An 18,096-nucleotide genomic window follows, 5' to 3' on the forward strand; every position below is an offset into this window, starting at 1 on the left:
AAGTCACTTGCCCAAGGTGCCACGCAGTGGGACTGAACTTAGAACCATGTGGTTGGTAAGCAAGCTACTTACCACACAGCCACTCCTGCACCTATATATCTATTATAACTTGGCAATGAATGACAAAACTGAATGACTGGCTAGGACAATTTTCATATACATTTGGACCAATCTAAAGAAGTAACTCTTTCTTAAAGCTTCCTGTATAGAGTAAGTTTCAGAAATTGTGGAGGTGAGTGAGTTCCAGATAAGAATAACTTTGATAAAGAAAAAGTCTTGCATTTGTGCTTAAGTGTTTAGGCATCTACTCTGCACCCCAAGCATCATAAGTACCTCAAAAATTGCTACACTTATAATACCACTGCACACATTTCAACCCAAAATGAATATCAAGCCACCCTAAACTGTAGACACATAACCAGAAAACTCTTGTAGTTTTACAATACCCCAGAGACCATTTGATGCCTTGGGACAACTCTTGATTTTACTCTTGTTCAGTTCATTTCATTTCTTTTTTTTTTTCAAGAATCACAAGCTGGATGTATTTTTCCACCTCCAATAAAAAAGCAGTCAGCAGATTTTCTTCTATACTGCAAGCTCTGGGGATTGCAGGGTTACATAATCAAGCTGTTATATTATATTCAGTTTAACATGCAGTGTGAAACCAATTTGTAAGACTGGCTGTAATGGATATATAATACTGTAACACTTTATATAATACATCCACTCTATTGACAAATATATGAGTGCATTATAGCCTGTGAATAAAAGAAATGGAATAAGTAGTTATGTACTGCAAGTGTTGAAAAGGAGTACTCAACCCATATTTCATAACTTTAAGGTTCCACATAATTATTCATTGTTTGTTTTGAATCAGGTATTTAGAAATCTTTTGCTGACAAAGGATTTCAAACAGACAGATGGCAAGTACCTGACGAGAAATAACATTGAATAGTGTGTTGCATTTAAGAAGTAAGGTGGTGGTAAGCTTCTATCAGTTTCCTCACAGGCAAAAGTGCATTGGTAAAATATCTTCTGGGTAGGCAATACTGATGGGGTTGGTGGTGTGGGCATACTTCTTGCAGATATATATAAATATATATATATATACATATATATATATATCTTTCAGCTTCCGTCTGAAGAATTGGTGAAGTACTGATTTCAATATGAATAAATTGAGTTCTATTAGACAACCTATTAGACATATTCTATTATTTGTGAGTTAAAATTGATTGCAATATTTGTATGGGTTTGTTGTGACTAATAAAATCAAACATTTTTGCTATATTCATGTTATACACATACATATTTTGTTTATTTCCGTAAACCTGCCTTCATCTATTTTCATAAAGCTTACCGTTATATATATATATATATATATATATCAAATTGTTATATTCATGTTATATATATACATATACACACACACACAGGCGAGTACATTCTTTTCTACTCTATGCACAAGGCCCGAAATTTTTGGGGAAGGAGGCCAGTTGATTAGATCGACCCCAGTATGCAACTGATACTTAATTTATTGACCCTGAAAGGATGAAAGGCAAAGTCAACCTCAGCGGAATTTGAACTCAGAATGTAAAGATAGACAAAATGCCTCTAAGCATTTCGCCCAGCTTGCCGCCTTTACAGGTGAATATATTGGGCATTCCCACCTATTTCACGTAAGATTTTTTCAATCTTATCATAAAATTTATTTTATTTTTCTTATTTTTACTTTTAGATTTATACTTTACTGTTAATTTTCACATCACCCTACCACCCACCCACCTTGTAATGAAAATTACACCCTTGTATTTTGCAAATCTGCCACCCAATCAAATTTAAATGCTTATTCATGTATCTGAATTATATCACATAACATTATATTACATGTACAATCATTATTTTAATTCAGTATTCAGGGTGGGATACTTGGCTTTTGTTGCCTTAGAGAAAGCTTTTGACAGAGTCCCTGATCCCTTATCTAGTGGTCAAAGCAGAAACTAGGGATAGATGAGTGGTTGGTGAGAGCTGCACAAGCCTTGTACAGGAATGCTACCAGTAAGATGAGGGTGGGAAATGAGTACAGCAAAGAATTCAGGGTACAAGTAGTTCACCAAGGATCGGTGTGTAGCCCCCTTTTGTTCATCATCGTCCTCTAGGCTGATGACGTTGCTCTTATAACTGAATCACTACCTAAACTAGTGAAGAAGTTCCAGGTATGGAAGCAAGGTCTAGAACCAAATGGCCTTAGAGTTAACCTAGCAAAAACCAAAATCATAGTATGTAAGAAGGTTGATAAATCACAAATCCCTTCAGGTAGATGGCCTTCCTCAATCTGTAGAAAAGGTATAGGTAGCAACTCCATAAGATGCACCAAGTGTAAGGTTTGGACACATAAAAGGTGCAGTAACATCAGAAGAAAGTTAACAGGGAAACTAACTTTTGAATGTGGAAGGTACACAGGTGCAATAAACGCAGAAAATAGACTAAATCAACTGTCAGGGGGGCAAGCTAGAGGTAGTAGATAGCTTCCATCATCTAGGTAACCAAGTTAGTAGTGGAGGTGGATGCTCCATGAGCATAGCTGTGAGGATAAGATTAGGCTGGGCAAAGTTCAGAGAGCTCCTACCCCTGCTGGCAACAAAGGGCCTCTCTCACAGAGCTGAAAGGCAGATTGTTTGATGCTTGTGTCCAAACAGCTATACTGCATGACAGTGAAACATGGGCTATGACAGCCAAGGACATGCATTGACATGAGAGAAATGAAGCCAGTATGCTTTGCTGGATGTGCAATGTCAGTGTGCATGTTTGACAGAGTGTAAGCATCTTGAGAGAAAAGTTCGGCAAAAGAAGAATCAGATGTGGTGTGCAAGAGAGACAACTGTGCTAGTAAGGTCATGTGATGCGTATGGATGAGGACAGCTGTGCAAAGAAGTACGATCTCTAACTGTGGAGGGAACCTGTGGTAGAGGTAGACCCAGGAAGACAAGGGATGAGGTGGTGAAGCATGATCTTCAAACTTTGAGCCTCATAGAGGCAATGACTGGTGATTGAGACCTTTGGCGATGTGCTGTGCTTGAGAGGACCCGTCAAGCCAAGTGCATTCATGCTGGTGGCACATAAAGAACATCTTTTGAACATTGGGCCTGACAGAAGCAAAGTGGCTGAGTTCTGTTTGGGTATTGGGTCTCACAGAGGCAAAGTGGCTGAGTTCCTTTCGTGTGTTGGGCCTCACAGAGGCAATGACCAAGACCTTTGGCATTATGTGGTGCTTGAGAAGAAAACTCATCAAGCCAAGCAAAATTGCAGTCATGGCAAACACCGGTGTCATGCTGATGGCACGTAAACACACTCTGGTGCCACACAATTGGCACTCATACCGGTGGCATGTAAAAGCAACCATTACACTCCTGGAGTGGTTGGCATTAGATAGGGTATCCAGCCATAGAAAGCCATGCCAAATCAGACTGGTTTGGTGCAGCCTTCCATCATGCCAGCCTAGTCAAACCGTCCAACCCATGCCAGCATGGACAATGGACATTAAATGATGATGATATATATATATGCACACACACACACACACAACAGGGTTATTGCAGTTTCCATCTACCAAATTCATTCAAAAGACTTTGGTTGGCTCAAGGCTATAGTAGAAAACACTTGCCCAAGGTGTCATGCAATGAGACTAAATCTGAAATCATGCCGTTTGGAAGCAAGCTTGCACCTCATTAAGACCTATGGTACTGAGTCATCCGCAATTCTGTTTGACAGCCATAGATAAATAGATAAGAATAACTTGAATATAAACTCTTAGATATATAATGTTAACTCACAAAAAAACTGAAAGTAATTTGAGGAAATTACTTGTCATTAAACAACAAGAAAAGATTTCAATAGTGTTGATTTTTTCCCCCTATTATTGCATATTACATTAGATATATCTCAGTATTCTGTATGTGAAGCAGAAAGTGAAAAAAAGAAAACTTCACAAGAATGAAGTGAATAAATTAATTTATTGTTTTCTAAATATATCAAAAAACAAAATGAATTTGCTTCTTAAACATACGGAAGATCTAATGAAAAGTGTAATTTGAAGATAATACAAAAAAAAAAATTCAAACGTCTGCAAATATTGCAGAAATGTCTTTGGAATTTCATCACCTAGAACTTCTGAATGACATTTTTCTTAGTCTACGCCAATATGCACGATCATTTGGATCTAACTCATCTAGTGATGGTGGTGGACCTGTATTTAACTGCCACAACCAATCAGGATATTCATGATCTGCCTTGATTTCAATCATCTCACTACCTTCAACAATATTGGCACCACATACATATTTTAGAAGCTTGTCAACATCAGTTTCAACAGGAAGCTTTTCTTTCTTGACTGGCTGGGCAGACATTTTCACTGTGAAACAAAGAAACGAAAATCATCATCAACATCATCATCATCAAAAACATGAATCAAGAAAAATATTAAAATCATCAGAAATTGCATGGGTTGGATAGAATAGTTCTTTTGCACTCTTTAAATATTTTTAAAGCTGATTTTCTTATAACAAAAACTAATTAGCATGTTGAAGATGGATGAACTTAATCATGAATTTAAAACATTTCCATCTTTGATGATGGTAAGAACAATGGTTTCAAATTTTAGCACAAAGCCAGCAACTTCATTGACCCCAGTACTAAACTGGCACTTATTTTATTGACCCTGAAAGGATGACGGACGAAATGCCACAAAGCATTTTGCCCAGTGTGCTAACAATCCTGCCAGTTTATCACCATAATAATAATAATAATAATAATAACGTCACAATGCAATATGAGAAATTTGAAGACACAAAACTATGAGTTAGTACATTCAAGAGTTTGACAATTTAGATTGTTTCATTCAGCGAATGTAAACATGTTTTTTGTTTGTTTCTTTTTAATGTAAAGGTTTGAAAGTGAAATGCTAAGATTTAATTTCAAACATAGATACAGAAATTAAATCAAAGTAACAACTGGCTCCTAATCACCTAGACATGTGCCAGAACCCATGTTTTTTTATAGTGGGGAATGTACTCTCCAACATAGGTTATTAGATTGAGAATAGAGAAGATTAGAACATGAAACATAATTAAAAGATAGACACAGAAGTTGAAAATTTTCCTTTATTAGCAATATAATATCTATTTAGAAAAGACAAATGACTGACTACTCACAGATTGAAATGAGTGCCAGGTAGATGGCAAAGTTGTTTAAAAAGAGCCTAGAGAATAAGGCCAGGTGAAAAGTGCTTGTGACAGTGCCATGCAAAAAGCACTGGTGATGGTGCCACATTAAAAGCATCCAGTAGACTGTAAAGTGGTTGGCGTTAGAAAGGACATCAAGCTGTGGAAACCATGCAGAAACAGACAATGGAACTAGGTGTGGCTCTTGGCCTTGCCAGCCCGTCCAACTCATGCCAGCATGGTAAACGAAGGTAAGATGATGAGGAGGATGAATGGAGTGGAAGAAAGGTGATGATGAATGGAGCAGAGGACAAGTGTAATATTAGGAGTCGAGGCAATATGGAAAACAAGTTTAATTAGCAAAGAAAGTGATAAGAATAGTTTGGAGCCATAGCAATGAGAGGTATTTCAACTCTTAAAACAATGTTTTCATATGGATCAGAACGTCATTGGGAAGATGGGTTCAAAATAACATTATCACAGGGCTTGAATGAGTGAAATGAAAGAAATACAGCAGTGTCACTACAGAATTAGGAATATGGGATAATGAGGACCTATTTGGTAGAATCAACAATGAAACTAGTCATAAAAGATTAATACAAGCATGATTATTCGATCAAAAGAGAGGAGAGTCGGGAGGGTGTCTATGTCTGCTCGCGACTACGTGGATACTCAAAACAATTAGCAGGTTACCAAGCTATAATTGCTCAAGGGTGGCGGATTGCTTTATATATATTCGTTAAGAGAGAGGCGATTTCGTTATGCCTAAGGTTCCTAGAGGGAAATCTAGATGCAAATCTTTTTAATGTCAAGAATTTGGGGCCACAATGTTCTATAAGTAAACCGAATCTCCAAGTCGTTAAGGAACTCCTCCAAATGTGTCAACACTAAAAAAAAAAAAAAAGACGGAAGTTTTAGTTACATAAAAACTTTCGTATCTCACTCAACTTATTTTCTTTTGTCACAGCCTTAAATATCAACAGCATGTTCTCATGTAATAGGATGCATTAAAAGGAGGTGTATTGTGAATTTCAACATTTTCGGTCCACTGGTCTATGTTTTATAAACAACAAAATAGTTTTTTACATCACTTTTAACATACTATTTTGTTTTCTCCCCTCACCACATATATGAAAACATGTTACGATCTGGCCGTGACAAAAATCAAAAAAGCTGGGAAGGTGACACACAAGAATTTATGCCGCTTAACTATATTTTAGTTATATATATGTGTGTGTTTCTATACACACGTGTTAAATTCTTAACATGCCTATACAAGTGGGACTGTTTAACTTTCAATAACTTAAAGCTTAGATGACTCTAAGATGGGAAGCAGAAAACTTTGAAGCAATGAAGAATTTTTTCTCATGAATAAAAATAAACAGATAGACCACTTACATCCTGCTAGTTTCTTGGCATGTCTGATACATGCATAACTAAAAGGAGAATTAGGTAAAGCTCTTTTTGATTGCAATGTCAGACTACACAAGGTAAGTCGATGAAAGGAGACTGCCATTTTAACTTTGAGAGTGACGGAGTTATTTCCCATTTTTTTATTCCCCCTAATGTACCCAATATAAATTGTTTCCGTCTATGATGTACACACACACACTTACATATATATTTAAATACATCAGCGTAATAGATTTGTTTTCTTAAATTGAAACACTGGTAATCTCTTGTTATTCCGGCATCTCTCTACTTTTTATTTATATATTTATTTTGCATTTTAGTACATTCGCCTCAGTAAATGAAACGGAACAGATTAAATATAAATAGGAAAGAATTAGGTTTTGTAGACTTTTGTCTTTACCGAATGTGAAAAAAAAAATGGGAATTTTATTTCCATCTAAATGTACATCTTTTAGAACATTGACATTTTATAAGATTTTGGTAGCAGACTACTAAACTATTTGTTGACTCCCTCCCTTCAATCACGATTACTACTTCTTTAGCGTGGTGCTTCTTTGGAACCCCAATTACTGGCCTAGCTTTCGAGTTCCTCTTTCGATCCAAAACGGCTAACCTCGAACAACTTTTAAAAAACCTTGAGATAATTGAGCCCCAATAGGTTTTTTTTTTTTTTTACTTAGAAATTTCTAAGCTATTGTATTTTCTGAGAGTTAGTCCTTCTAATAAATTCCTGTCGTCCCTCCAATGCCTTGACGATTTAATCTTCAGGAAACTCGAATGCTTGGTCAATGTCAAACTCTTCTCAGAGTCCACGACCAAGCTTCTTTGCCTAACGGTTTGGAGATCTAGGTTTGCGCAAGTACTCGTCTCTATTTCTTCCCTATTTTCTTTCCCCTTTTGATAGACAACATCCTTTCCTCTCCAACACAGACTAATTCCAACAGGGTGATGGGTGAAGCTCTATTACAATGGCAAGAGCTGGGTTTGCCTGTTCCTGTACAAATTTAGGATAGACAGAAGCAGAGACTATGGGACAATCTGAGTTCAGGTGTCACTTCCAACTCTCTCCTTGGTCAATCTGATCAATTTTCAAAGCATCGCCTACTTTCAGCTAGTGCAAAATTCTCGGGACTCTGGAATGATGCCCTGCCTATGGCTAACATTGGAGGTCTAACCAGTCTAGATGAACTCCGCATCTCCATCGCACTCAGAGTGGGAGCTGGCATCTGTAGGGGACTGAGATGCCATTGTGGTAGGCCCCTTCGTCCTCACAGGTCTTCACGGTCTGTCTTGCCGCCTAAATGCTGGTCACTTCGCTCGTCACACCGAGCTAAACCTAATTATTAAGCGGGCCCTGGCTCAGATTAATATCCCCTCAGTTCCGGAGCCGATGGGATTATCCAGAAGTGATGGAAAATGACCAGATGGTCTTACCCCTGTTGTTGTTATATATATATAATGTATTGAGTATTAAAGGAAGTAGTGAGTACTTAGTATGAAAGATTAAGAAAATGAGAGAGACTGAAACAACGTGTTAACGATACAAGATACTTTATTCGACTGCCGTTGTTGTACAAGTTAATTGTTTTGGCGGGAAACAAAGTGAAAGTCCTTTTATCAAGGGAGACAATGGGCGACGTTGATTGTTCATGTTTGTTGTGATGATTATATAACATCTTCCTTTTTTTTTTTTATATCATCTGTATCTACAGGGAATAATTATTCGTCGTCCACTTTTTGTGGTTTTATTATTTTGTAGTGTTGAATTCTGTAGTGCTGTTTTGTTTTTTCATGCGTGTTTGTTGACTTTGGAATTATATTTTCATAATCTAATTCTTCTGTTATGCGAACGTGTTCGTTTGTTTTAAGAATATGTTGTCTATTTCGTTTGACTGTATTTCCTTCCTCTGTTATTACTAAGTATGAACGAGGTTGCTCTAGTTTTTAATTATTTTGCCCCTTCTAAACCAATTGTTGTTAAACTTAATTCTAACCGTGTCGTGTGGTTTTAACTCTGGGAGTTCTGTTGTAATGTTTGATTTCTTCTTTTCGTGAGGCCTGATACCAATTTTGTCGTGTAGTATGTTTGGGAGATTTGTTCGCAATGTTCTATTCATTATTTGATTTGCAGGGAATGGTGCACCATTTTGTAATTTAGTCGTGCGTAATGCTAAGAGCGCTAACTGAGGTTCTTCGTCACTTTTGAATGCCTTTTTTAGCGTCTTTTTTATTGTCTGTATATTTCTCTCAACCATGCCATTCGCTTGATGATAATGCGGGCTTGTCTTCGTGTGATGAAAATGCAAATTTTTTGCAAATTTTTTGAATTCAGCCGAATTGAATTCTGGACCGTTGTCACTTACAACTGTTTGCGGAATTCCGAATTTAGCAAAAGTTTCTTTTAATTTTTTGATTACGGTTTTTGACTGGCAATCATTTATTTCGTGTAGATCAAAAATCTTGTTGTATAGTCAATAATTGTGACATACGAATTTCCAGACAGGTGAAATACGTCTGTACCCACTTTGGTCCATGGTGTAGTAGGTATTTCATGATTTATTAGTGGTTCGGCTGCTTGTTGATTTTTGTAGTCAATGCAGTATGAGCATGTGTTAATCATGTCTTTGATTTGAGCGTTAATGCCGGGCCAGTATATACATTCCTTGGCTCTCTCTATGCATTTTTCGATACCCATGTGTCCGGTATGTATTTCCTGTAGAGCTTCTCTACGTAATGACTTAGGTACAATTATTCTTGAACCTTTTAGAACAAGACCATTGACGATTGATATTTCATCACGAACGGATACGAATGGTTTGATGTTTATTGGTATTATTTTGTCTTTGGGGGCCATTCTGTTCTTGTATATGTGACGAGTGTCTGTAGAGACGGGTCGTCTGCAGTGGCTTCTTTATACTCTTTTAATTTAGTGTCGGTTATGGGGTAATTTTTTATTACTGCATGAATGTGCGATTTCATATCTTCGTCTGATACTTCTGGAGTATTTTGCTCAAGGTATGCACGTGATAGGGTATCTGCAACAATTGATTCTTTACCAGGTATGTGGTTTAGTCAAAATCATATCTTTGTAATGTTAGTAGAAATCTTTGGATTCTGGGGGGGCATTTAGTGATCGATTTTTTGAATATTTGCTTCAACGGTTTATGGTCATTTTCGATTCTGAAATGAGTTCCGTATATAAACTGATGAAATTTCTTGCATGCGAAAACTATACTGAGAGCTTCGCTCTCTATCGGACAGTAGTTTTGTTCCGCTTGAGTTGTTGCACGAGATGCAAACGAAACAGGTAGCCATCTTTCGTTGTGTTTCTGCTCAAGTATCGCTCCGAGCCCATGCTTACTAGCATCTGTAGTTATTTTTATTGGTAGATCTGGATCATAAAATTGTAGCACTGGTTTTCTGGTAATCATTTCTTTTAGCTTTTTATTGCTTCGATTTGTGGTTTGTCGAATGACCATAACGTGTCACTCTGTAGAAGCTGGCGCAATGGTGCTGTGACTTCGGAGTAATTAGATAAAAATTACATAGGTAATTTGTCATACCTAGGAATCTTTGTAATTCTTTTTTACTTGTTGGCAGTGGCATGTGAATGATTGCTTGTACCTTGGTTGGATCTTGTTTTATCCCTTCGCTGGTTAATATATGCCCAAGGTACTTGATTTGTGATTCATAGAAGATACACTTTGATTTATTTAACTTTAATCCGTGCTTTCGGATTCGATCGAAAACTTGTTGTAGTCTATTTGTGTGTTCTTCTAAAGTGTGTTGGACCAGATTATGATGTCATCCTGTGAATTTCTTGCTCCTTCTATGCCCTCTATTATTTTTGAAATTTCTTTTTGGAAAACTTCACTGGCGCTGTGAATTCCAAAGGGTAGTCGTGTGAAGCGATACCTTCCAAAAGGTGTGTTGAACGTTAAAAGATGGGAGCTTTCTTCGTCAACTGGAATTTGCCAGTATCCATTAGATGCATCGAGTTTTGAAAAATATTTAGGGTTATGCATTTGTGCAAAAATGTCCTCCGCTGTAGGGAGTTTGAAATGTTGCCTTTTTATGGCTTTGTTTAGATTCTTGGGGTCTAAACAGAGTCGGAGTTTTCCGTTCGCTTTTTCAACGATGACTAGGGAATTTACCCAGTCTGTAGGTTCACTAACAGGTTTTATGATATCTAATTCTGTCATTCTTTTTAATTCTTTGTTGAGTTTTTCTTTTATAGAAAAAGGAACCGATCTTGTGGATGAATTACAGGAGTATTTGTGGATCCACTGTGATATGATGTGTTATTGACAAAGTGCCGATTTCTCCGAAACAGTCTTCATATTTTTCTAATATGTCGTTTTTGTTCGACGAATTTATTTTTGAAATTCTCTGAATCAGGTTCAGATCTTTAGCTGTCTTTGCATCTATAACTGCGTGCGAGTTTGTTTTTGCAACAATGAATTTTATTTGCTTTGATAATTCTTTGTATTTAATGACTGCTGTGCATTTTCCTAGCACTTTTATAGCTGTGTTATTATAAGCTGATAATCGAGTTGAAGTTTTTTGCAGTTGTGGTTTTGGAATTATATTTCTATATTCTCTGAATGGCAGTACGGTTACGTCTGCTCCTGTATCTATTTTGAATGTTACATTCGAGTTGTTCATTTTTAGTTCGACCGTCCAAATGTCTTTTGGAGTCTTGAACTTTTCGATTTTGTGCACGCGGGAATTATTTGCAGTGATCATTTCGAGTGCATGTGTATCGTCATCTGATTCATCGTCGGTATGTATCTCTACTTTATGTACAAATTTTCTTGATTTGCACATTTTTGCATAGTGTCCTTGTTTCTTGCATTTTTCACATGTCTTGTGAAATGCTGGGCATTTATTTCTTTTGTGATTATAACCACAATAGTGACAGTTAGTGACGTAGTGTTGACTTGGCGCTTGAAACTTCGCGGGCTTTCTGTCACTTCCGCCTTGTTCGTTTTGATGTCTGGATTGCATATGGCGGGTTATTTGTGTTTTGGCGCCTTTTCTGTCGTGTTGACTATATACCCTCGAGATTTCGTTATCTCTTGTTTCGGATGTGGCATTTAGCATCCTTGATTGGAGTCGTGTTTGCTCTGCACTCTGACCTGCTTGAATTGTTTTTTGTAGGTCTAAATTTGGTTCTCTCAATAATCTTTCTCTTAATCTCATGTCTCTGATTCCACATATCAGAATATCTTTGGTGAGACTGTCTGTGAGGTTGCCGAATTCGCACTGTTGTGCCTTTTGGCGCAACTCTACTACGTACTCATCGAATTTTTGATGTTCCGCTTGTCCACATGTGAAGAATTTGTGTCTTAGGAAAGTTATGTTTTTCCTGGGTTCACAATATGCATCGAATTTTTCGATTACTGTCTGAAGGTTCATTTCTTCATTTCGGGTGAATCGAAATCCAGTGTGGAATGGATATCTCGGCCTTTAGAACCGATGCAAGTTAAAAACATTGAAGTTTTTACTTTGTCTGGCTTCATGTCACTTTCTGTTGCTATCAAAAAGAGATTGAATTCTTTTTTCCACTTTTTCCATGCTGCGGCTAGATTTTCCTGATTAAAGTCTAGGTCTTTTGGATGCGGTAAATTTTCCATTTCGTCTTTGAAGTATGATTTCAACTTCTTTTTTCCTTTGGTTTCTGTATTTTGGGTTCTTTTAGTATTCTGACACCATGTTGTTGTTATATATTATAATGTATTGAGTATTAAAGGATAGTGAGTACTTAGTATGAAAGATTAAGAAAATGAGAGAGACTGAAACACGTGTTAACGATACAAGATACTTTATTCGACTGCCGTTGTTGTACAAGTTAATTGTTTTGGCGGGAAACAAAGTGAAAGTCCTTTTATCAAGGGAGACAATGGGCGACGTTGATTGTTCATGTTTGTTGTGATGATTATATAACATCTTCCTTTTTTTTTTTTTTATATCATCTGTATCTACAGGGAATAATTATCGTCGTCCACTTTTTGTGGTTTTATTTTTGTAGTATTGAATTCTGTAGTTGTGCTGTTTTTGTTTTTTCATGCGTGTTTGTTGACTTTGGATTATATTTTCATAATCTAATTCTTCTGTTATGCGAACGTGTTCGTTTGTTTTAAGAATATGTGTCTATTTCGTTTGACTGTATTTCTTCCTCTGTTATTACTAAGTATGAACGAGGTTGCTCTAGTTTTTTTAATTATTTGCCCCTTCTAAACCAATTGTTGTTAAACTTAATTCTAACCGTGTCGTGTGGTTTTAACTCTGGGAGTTCTGTTGTAATGTTTGATTTCTTCTTTTCGTGAGGCCTGATACCAATTTTGTCGTGTAGTATGTTTGGGAGATTTGTTCGCAATGTTCTATTCATTTTAGATTGCAGGGAATGGTGCACCATTTTGTAATTTAGTCGTGCGTAATGCTAAGAGCGCTAACTGAGGTTCTTCGTCACTTTTGAATGCCTTTTTTAGCGTCTTTTTTATTGTCTGTATATTTCTCTCAACCATGCCATTCGCTTGATGATAATGCGGGCTTGTCTTCGTGTGATGAAAATGCCACAATCTGCAACTCTTTTGTACTGCTCACATCATGGATGCTTGTAATAAATGGGAGGGTCACTGCTACGGTAGCCGAACAGAACAAAACTCTGAAGTATCGGGATCTGAAAATGAATTAGCTCTTTCAAACTGTGACGTTTGAGACGTTCGGAGGGACTGGGCCATTAATCACGAAGTTCTTGTCAATGTTCGCAGCTCATGTCAGAGGATGCCCGTGAGGGCGCTTGGCCTTTCCAACGTCTCAGCTTCGCCATCGATCGTGGTAATGCTGCAAGCATGCTGGCTTGCTTCAGTAGGTTCCATCAAACCTTAGATGTGCGACCAGTTAAATCACTTGTGTTGCATTGTTGGGTTTGTTTTCTTTCTTTCCCACAAATGGTTTCAGTACAGTTTTAGCTGAAAGATTTGAAAGTATTATAAGAAAGTTCTCCGGTAATTGTCTTTCGTGTAAATAATTTAAGAATTTGCCGGTTTTACTGAATTAAAAGAGCTCACTCCTAAAATATTGTAAATGTTAGTCATACACATCAAATAATTTCTAAAACTACAAACTTGTTGCAATTGGAAATTAACTTGCCTTCACTTAATAAAAGTAATTAATAAACATTTATGTACAACGAGATAAAGTAATTAAACTACAGTTTTAAAACCTTTCGCCGTGAGATTTCAAATATGCGAAGAAGTCTTATTTTCGTGACAGAAAAAAATAAAAGAAATAGCGCTAGCGTGTTTCACATTTTAAATCATGAATTATGAATATTTTATTATTTTTGTAATCTATATCTATAAAACTCAAAATGTGTGTGTGTGTGTGTGTGTGTGTGTGTGTGTGTGTGTGCGTGTGTGCGTGTGTGCGTGCGTGCGTGTGCGTGTGTGCGTGCGTGCGTGTGTGTGCTTTTTATGCGTTTCCACATTTTTCATTCGATTTTGCTGAAAATTTTTTTATTAAATGAGAAATTTACCTAGGCAGGTCACTGCCGCATTACATATGCCTAGAGATACCCGCTTCTAGGATAAAAATCAAAAAAAGGCAAAAGTTGCACGCGAGAAAACTTTTTACAGGAAAGTACGATTTTTATAATTTTGGTGTCAAAAGGAGCGTCATGTTGCGACATTTTAGACAAATAGTTTGGCACTGCCTTGAGGTCTCACATTCCCAACAAAATTGCGAAAAACTTTGAAAAAAATCGATTTTTCGCAATTTGCAAAGTTACACGGTAGAAAACATTTTACTGGAAAGTCCGATTTCCTTGGTTTTTACGGCTAAAAAACCACCATGTGACGGCGGTTCTATCAAGTATCTGTTCTATGTCCAAAGGCATCCCAGTGCGACAAAAAAAACGCGGAAAACTGAAAAAAATTGATTTTTATACACTGCTTCGGTGAATTGCATTCAAACTTTACACACTATTTACTCGTCTTATAGATAACGTTAGGAGATTCCGATTTGAAGAGTTCATCTGCGTATGATCAACAATTGCGAAAAACTGAGTAGAAAATTGGTTTTTTGCCCTTAAATCCCACATTTTTGACCGAACACGAGGGCCCAGCTTTTCGGCGACAACTTTTCGGGTAACTTCTCCAAGCATCGTTGGCGATGGCACAGTTCCCTCCAATATAGCTGGAGAGGCGGCTGTCTCACACGTAGGTACACCTGTGGACACTGTGGATGAACTTACAACCGCTGTTTTTCCCGATCTGCACGTAAACTACCAAAACCTGAATAGGCTGTGTGAAAGAGCCATATTAGCTCCCAAAAACACATTTATTGCGAAACTCAATGAAGACTTACTGCGAAGCCTTTCTGGAAACCTTCACACCTACAAGTCTGTGGACACTCTTGTGAATCAAAAAGAGGCCGTTAAATTTCCCACAGAATTCCTCAATTCCTTGGACCCCTCTGGACTACCGCCTCATCAACTGCACCTCAAAATTAGAGCTCCGGTCATGCTGCTGAGGAACCTAGAGCCACCACGCCTGTGAACGGAACGTGGTTAGTGGTAAAAAAAATGTGCTGCCTCATGTTATTGAAGCAACAATTCTTACGGGTTGTGGCATCGGAGACATCTTTATACCTAGGATACCCCTTACTCCATCAGATAAGCAATGCTCCTGTCCCTTGCGTCAACTTCAGTTCCCTCTTCGACTTTGCTTTGCCATGCCCATCAACAAGTCCCAAGGCCAAACACTAACAACGACAGGACTCCATTTAGGCCAACCATGCTTCTCGCATTTAGGCCAACCCTGCTTCTCTATACGTCGGATGCTCAAGAGTCGGATGTTAAAAAAACCTTTTCGTGTTCGCCCCGAAAACCAAAACAAAAAATGTCGTCTACCGTGAGCTGCTGTAGGCCGTCCAACATGCCGCAGCTTCCCTGCCGAACCGGTTTATGGTGAGTGAGTATTATTGTTACCATTCTTTCAAAATTACCTGCTTTTCTTAAGTCTTCTTTTTTTTATATTTTGTTCTCTACAGCTTCTCAATCTCCTTGCAGATGGCTTGAGTTCTGGCATCACTGTACCCACTGCTTTTCATGTGAACGAAAAAGGACATTTATACCTGTGAACGGTTAACAATCCTTTTCACGGCTCTTGTGAGAACGATAACACGGCCCTTTTCAGGGCCACTTTACATTAAATTGTTGCACTCCCTGCGATGCTCTTGTGGCTTCTCCAAGGCTTTTCACCCTGTTGTTACTACTTTATTTATGGTCTATGGGTAAAAATCACTTCTTCCTCAATGTCAATATTTGCAACTTAACGCAAAAAAATATTCAAAGAGATGTACAAAAAAAAAATGATAGAACCTATTAAGACTATTGCCAAGTATTTAATACCCGAGCGACGCCGGGTACTCGTGCTAGTTATTTATAAATTATTTTAACAAAATCAATCCTCAAACCTTTTAAGTTACAATGAATATCTACGTCACAGTACAGTTTCAACAGAATGAAATGTCCAACATTTTCTCCCGTATAGGCAATAGTGTAGCTAGAATGTGAACCGCCCTTAAGCCAATGAAAACCAATGAATTAGATGTATAGTTGCTGGGCAACATTAGTCTTTATTATAATAATCTCATCCAGGTTTGTAAGGTCTTGTTTTTGTTTGCGGAAACATTCTTATTGGAAAGAAAAAAGTCGCGGTTCAAACTGAGGAAGTGGCATCAAGTTCATTGACTGACGTCAGCAAAAATAATGACGAAGCTTTTGATCAGTGAGGTTTTGATTAAACTTAATACAACAGAGAGGGACGAAGGACAGATAATCAGATGGATATAGTCACGGGCAATAGAAACAGAGAACGGACGCAGCCAAGCGTTAAGATAGAATAAGTTCAATATCAGTTGTTGTTCGTCAACTAGACTGGTCAACATGAACAGTCTGTAAAACCCAACTACGATACTGCTACTAACTTAAAAGTACAGCACTGTTTTTTAACGATCTCGAAATGATAAAAGAAAAAGTCGACTTCGACGGGATTTTAACTCAGAGCACAGAGAATAAATACTGCTGAGTTTTCTCCCCGACACGTTAGTGATTTTGTCAATGTGTCACTTATTTTACAATATAAGTCATAAAATGTTCATAAGTTCATTTCAATAATTTTTTTCAATATTTGGTTTGAAGGAAGGGGATGTGCTTACCCTTTTCAGAGACCGTTGACACTGATGCAGTCAATGTTCCTCTTGAAGAACTATAAGTTAATGACCACCAGAAAACATGGACAAAGGTTTTTTTTTTTAAATTGCATAGTCAAACTTTAATCTCTCAACACTTAACAAAAAGCTACCTTCCCCTGGAAAATCTCTTCTTCGTTTTTTTTTTCTTTTGATAATTACCCAATACACTCCAAAGTGAGTGGCACCGGGAAGGGCATTCAACCGTAGAAACTATGCCAAATATATTGGAGCTTGACGCAGTCCTTCGGCTTGTTGGATTCGTCTAACCGATGCCAGAATTGAAGATGGGCGTTAAAAGATGATTATGGTTGCCAGTGTGTGTGTGTGTGTGTGTGTGTGCGTGCGCGCGCGCGCGTATACATACATGCATACGCGCGCGCGCACACACATATATACATATACTTCTAAAACCTTTGTACTCTTTAATACCCAGTTATGTACGGGATGGCTTAGATTTCATCCAACACATCCCACCCACTGTCGCAGAAGGTTTTTTTTAAAAATTGCTCACAAGTTTTGATGTCACCAATCTCTATACTAATATACCTCACACTTTAGGCCTAGAAGCAATCAAACACTGGGTAGGGAAACATAGAGAACGGATAAATGAACGCTTCAAGACTGACTTCATCACCAAGGCCAAACGCCTAGTACTAGAGGAAAATACCTTTAGATTCGACAATAAAACATATCGACAGTGAAAGGGTACGGCTATGAGTACGCGGTTTGCGCCCTCGTATGCAAACTTAGTTATGAGATATTTGGAAGAAATACTTTATGAGGAAGTGGAAAAATCTTTTGATCAGGAATGCAAGAAATATATCATTAAAAAGTGGAAACGCTTCCTTGATGATTGCTTCATCATCCGGGACAAATCGAATGAGGATCTGAATATATTTAACAATATACCGAACAGAGAAATCAAAAGCGGAGATAACCTTGGTCACAAGAACATTTAGATGAAGGGGAAAATGGGAGAAGAAAATGTTGTTGTTGAGAGAGAAAAAGAGAGAGAAAGAGAAAGGCAGTGTGAGAAAGAGAGTGGAAGATAAATTATGTTGTCACCATTGTAAGTAACAAGTCTTTGTCAAAAACGCGGGAATTTTAAGTGTAAATCTGTCAACACAACGCAACACAGACTTTAAAAAAACTTATTTGCATATATTTATATATAATACATATAGTTACTTTTTGGGTTGTTTGT

At 37.5% G+C, this 18,096-nt stretch overlaps 1 protein-coding gene and 1 long non-coding RNA gene across 2 annotated transcripts; one reads left to right on the forward strand and one right to left on the reverse strand.

Annotated features, from left to right (window-relative positions):
* The first annotated feature begins 214 nt into the window (after positions 1-214).
* LOC118761556 lies at positions 215-17,477 on the forward strand. Its single transcript, XR_004997471.1, has 4 exons — positions 215-226; positions 3,644-3,649; positions 5,234-5,241; positions 17,407-17,477. It is a non-coding gene; the product is annotated as an uncharacterized LOC118761556 (long non-coding RNA).
* Positions 3,995-6,776, reverse strand: LOC115232459 (39S ribosomal protein L54, mitochondrial). The gene is made up of 2 exons (XM_029802342.2): positions 6,618-6,776; positions 3,995-4,411 (listed from the first exon to the last, which is right to left on the reverse strand). Exons 1-2 carry the CDS (start codon positions 6,766-6,768, stop codon positions 4,158-4,160), a joined length of 405 nt encoding a protein of 134 aa, XP_029658202.2. The 5' UTR covers positions 6,769-6,776; the 3' UTR covers positions 3,995-4,157.
* Positions 17,478-18,096: the final 619 nt, after the last annotated feature.

This window comes from Octopus sinensis, linkage group LG2 (genome assembly GCF_006345805.1).
Source record: "Octopus sinensis linkage group LG2, ASM634580v1, whole genome shotgun sequence".
NCBI classification, from domain to species: Eukaryota; Metazoa; Mollusca; class Cephalopoda; order Octopoda; family Octopodidae; genus Octopus; species Octopus sinensis.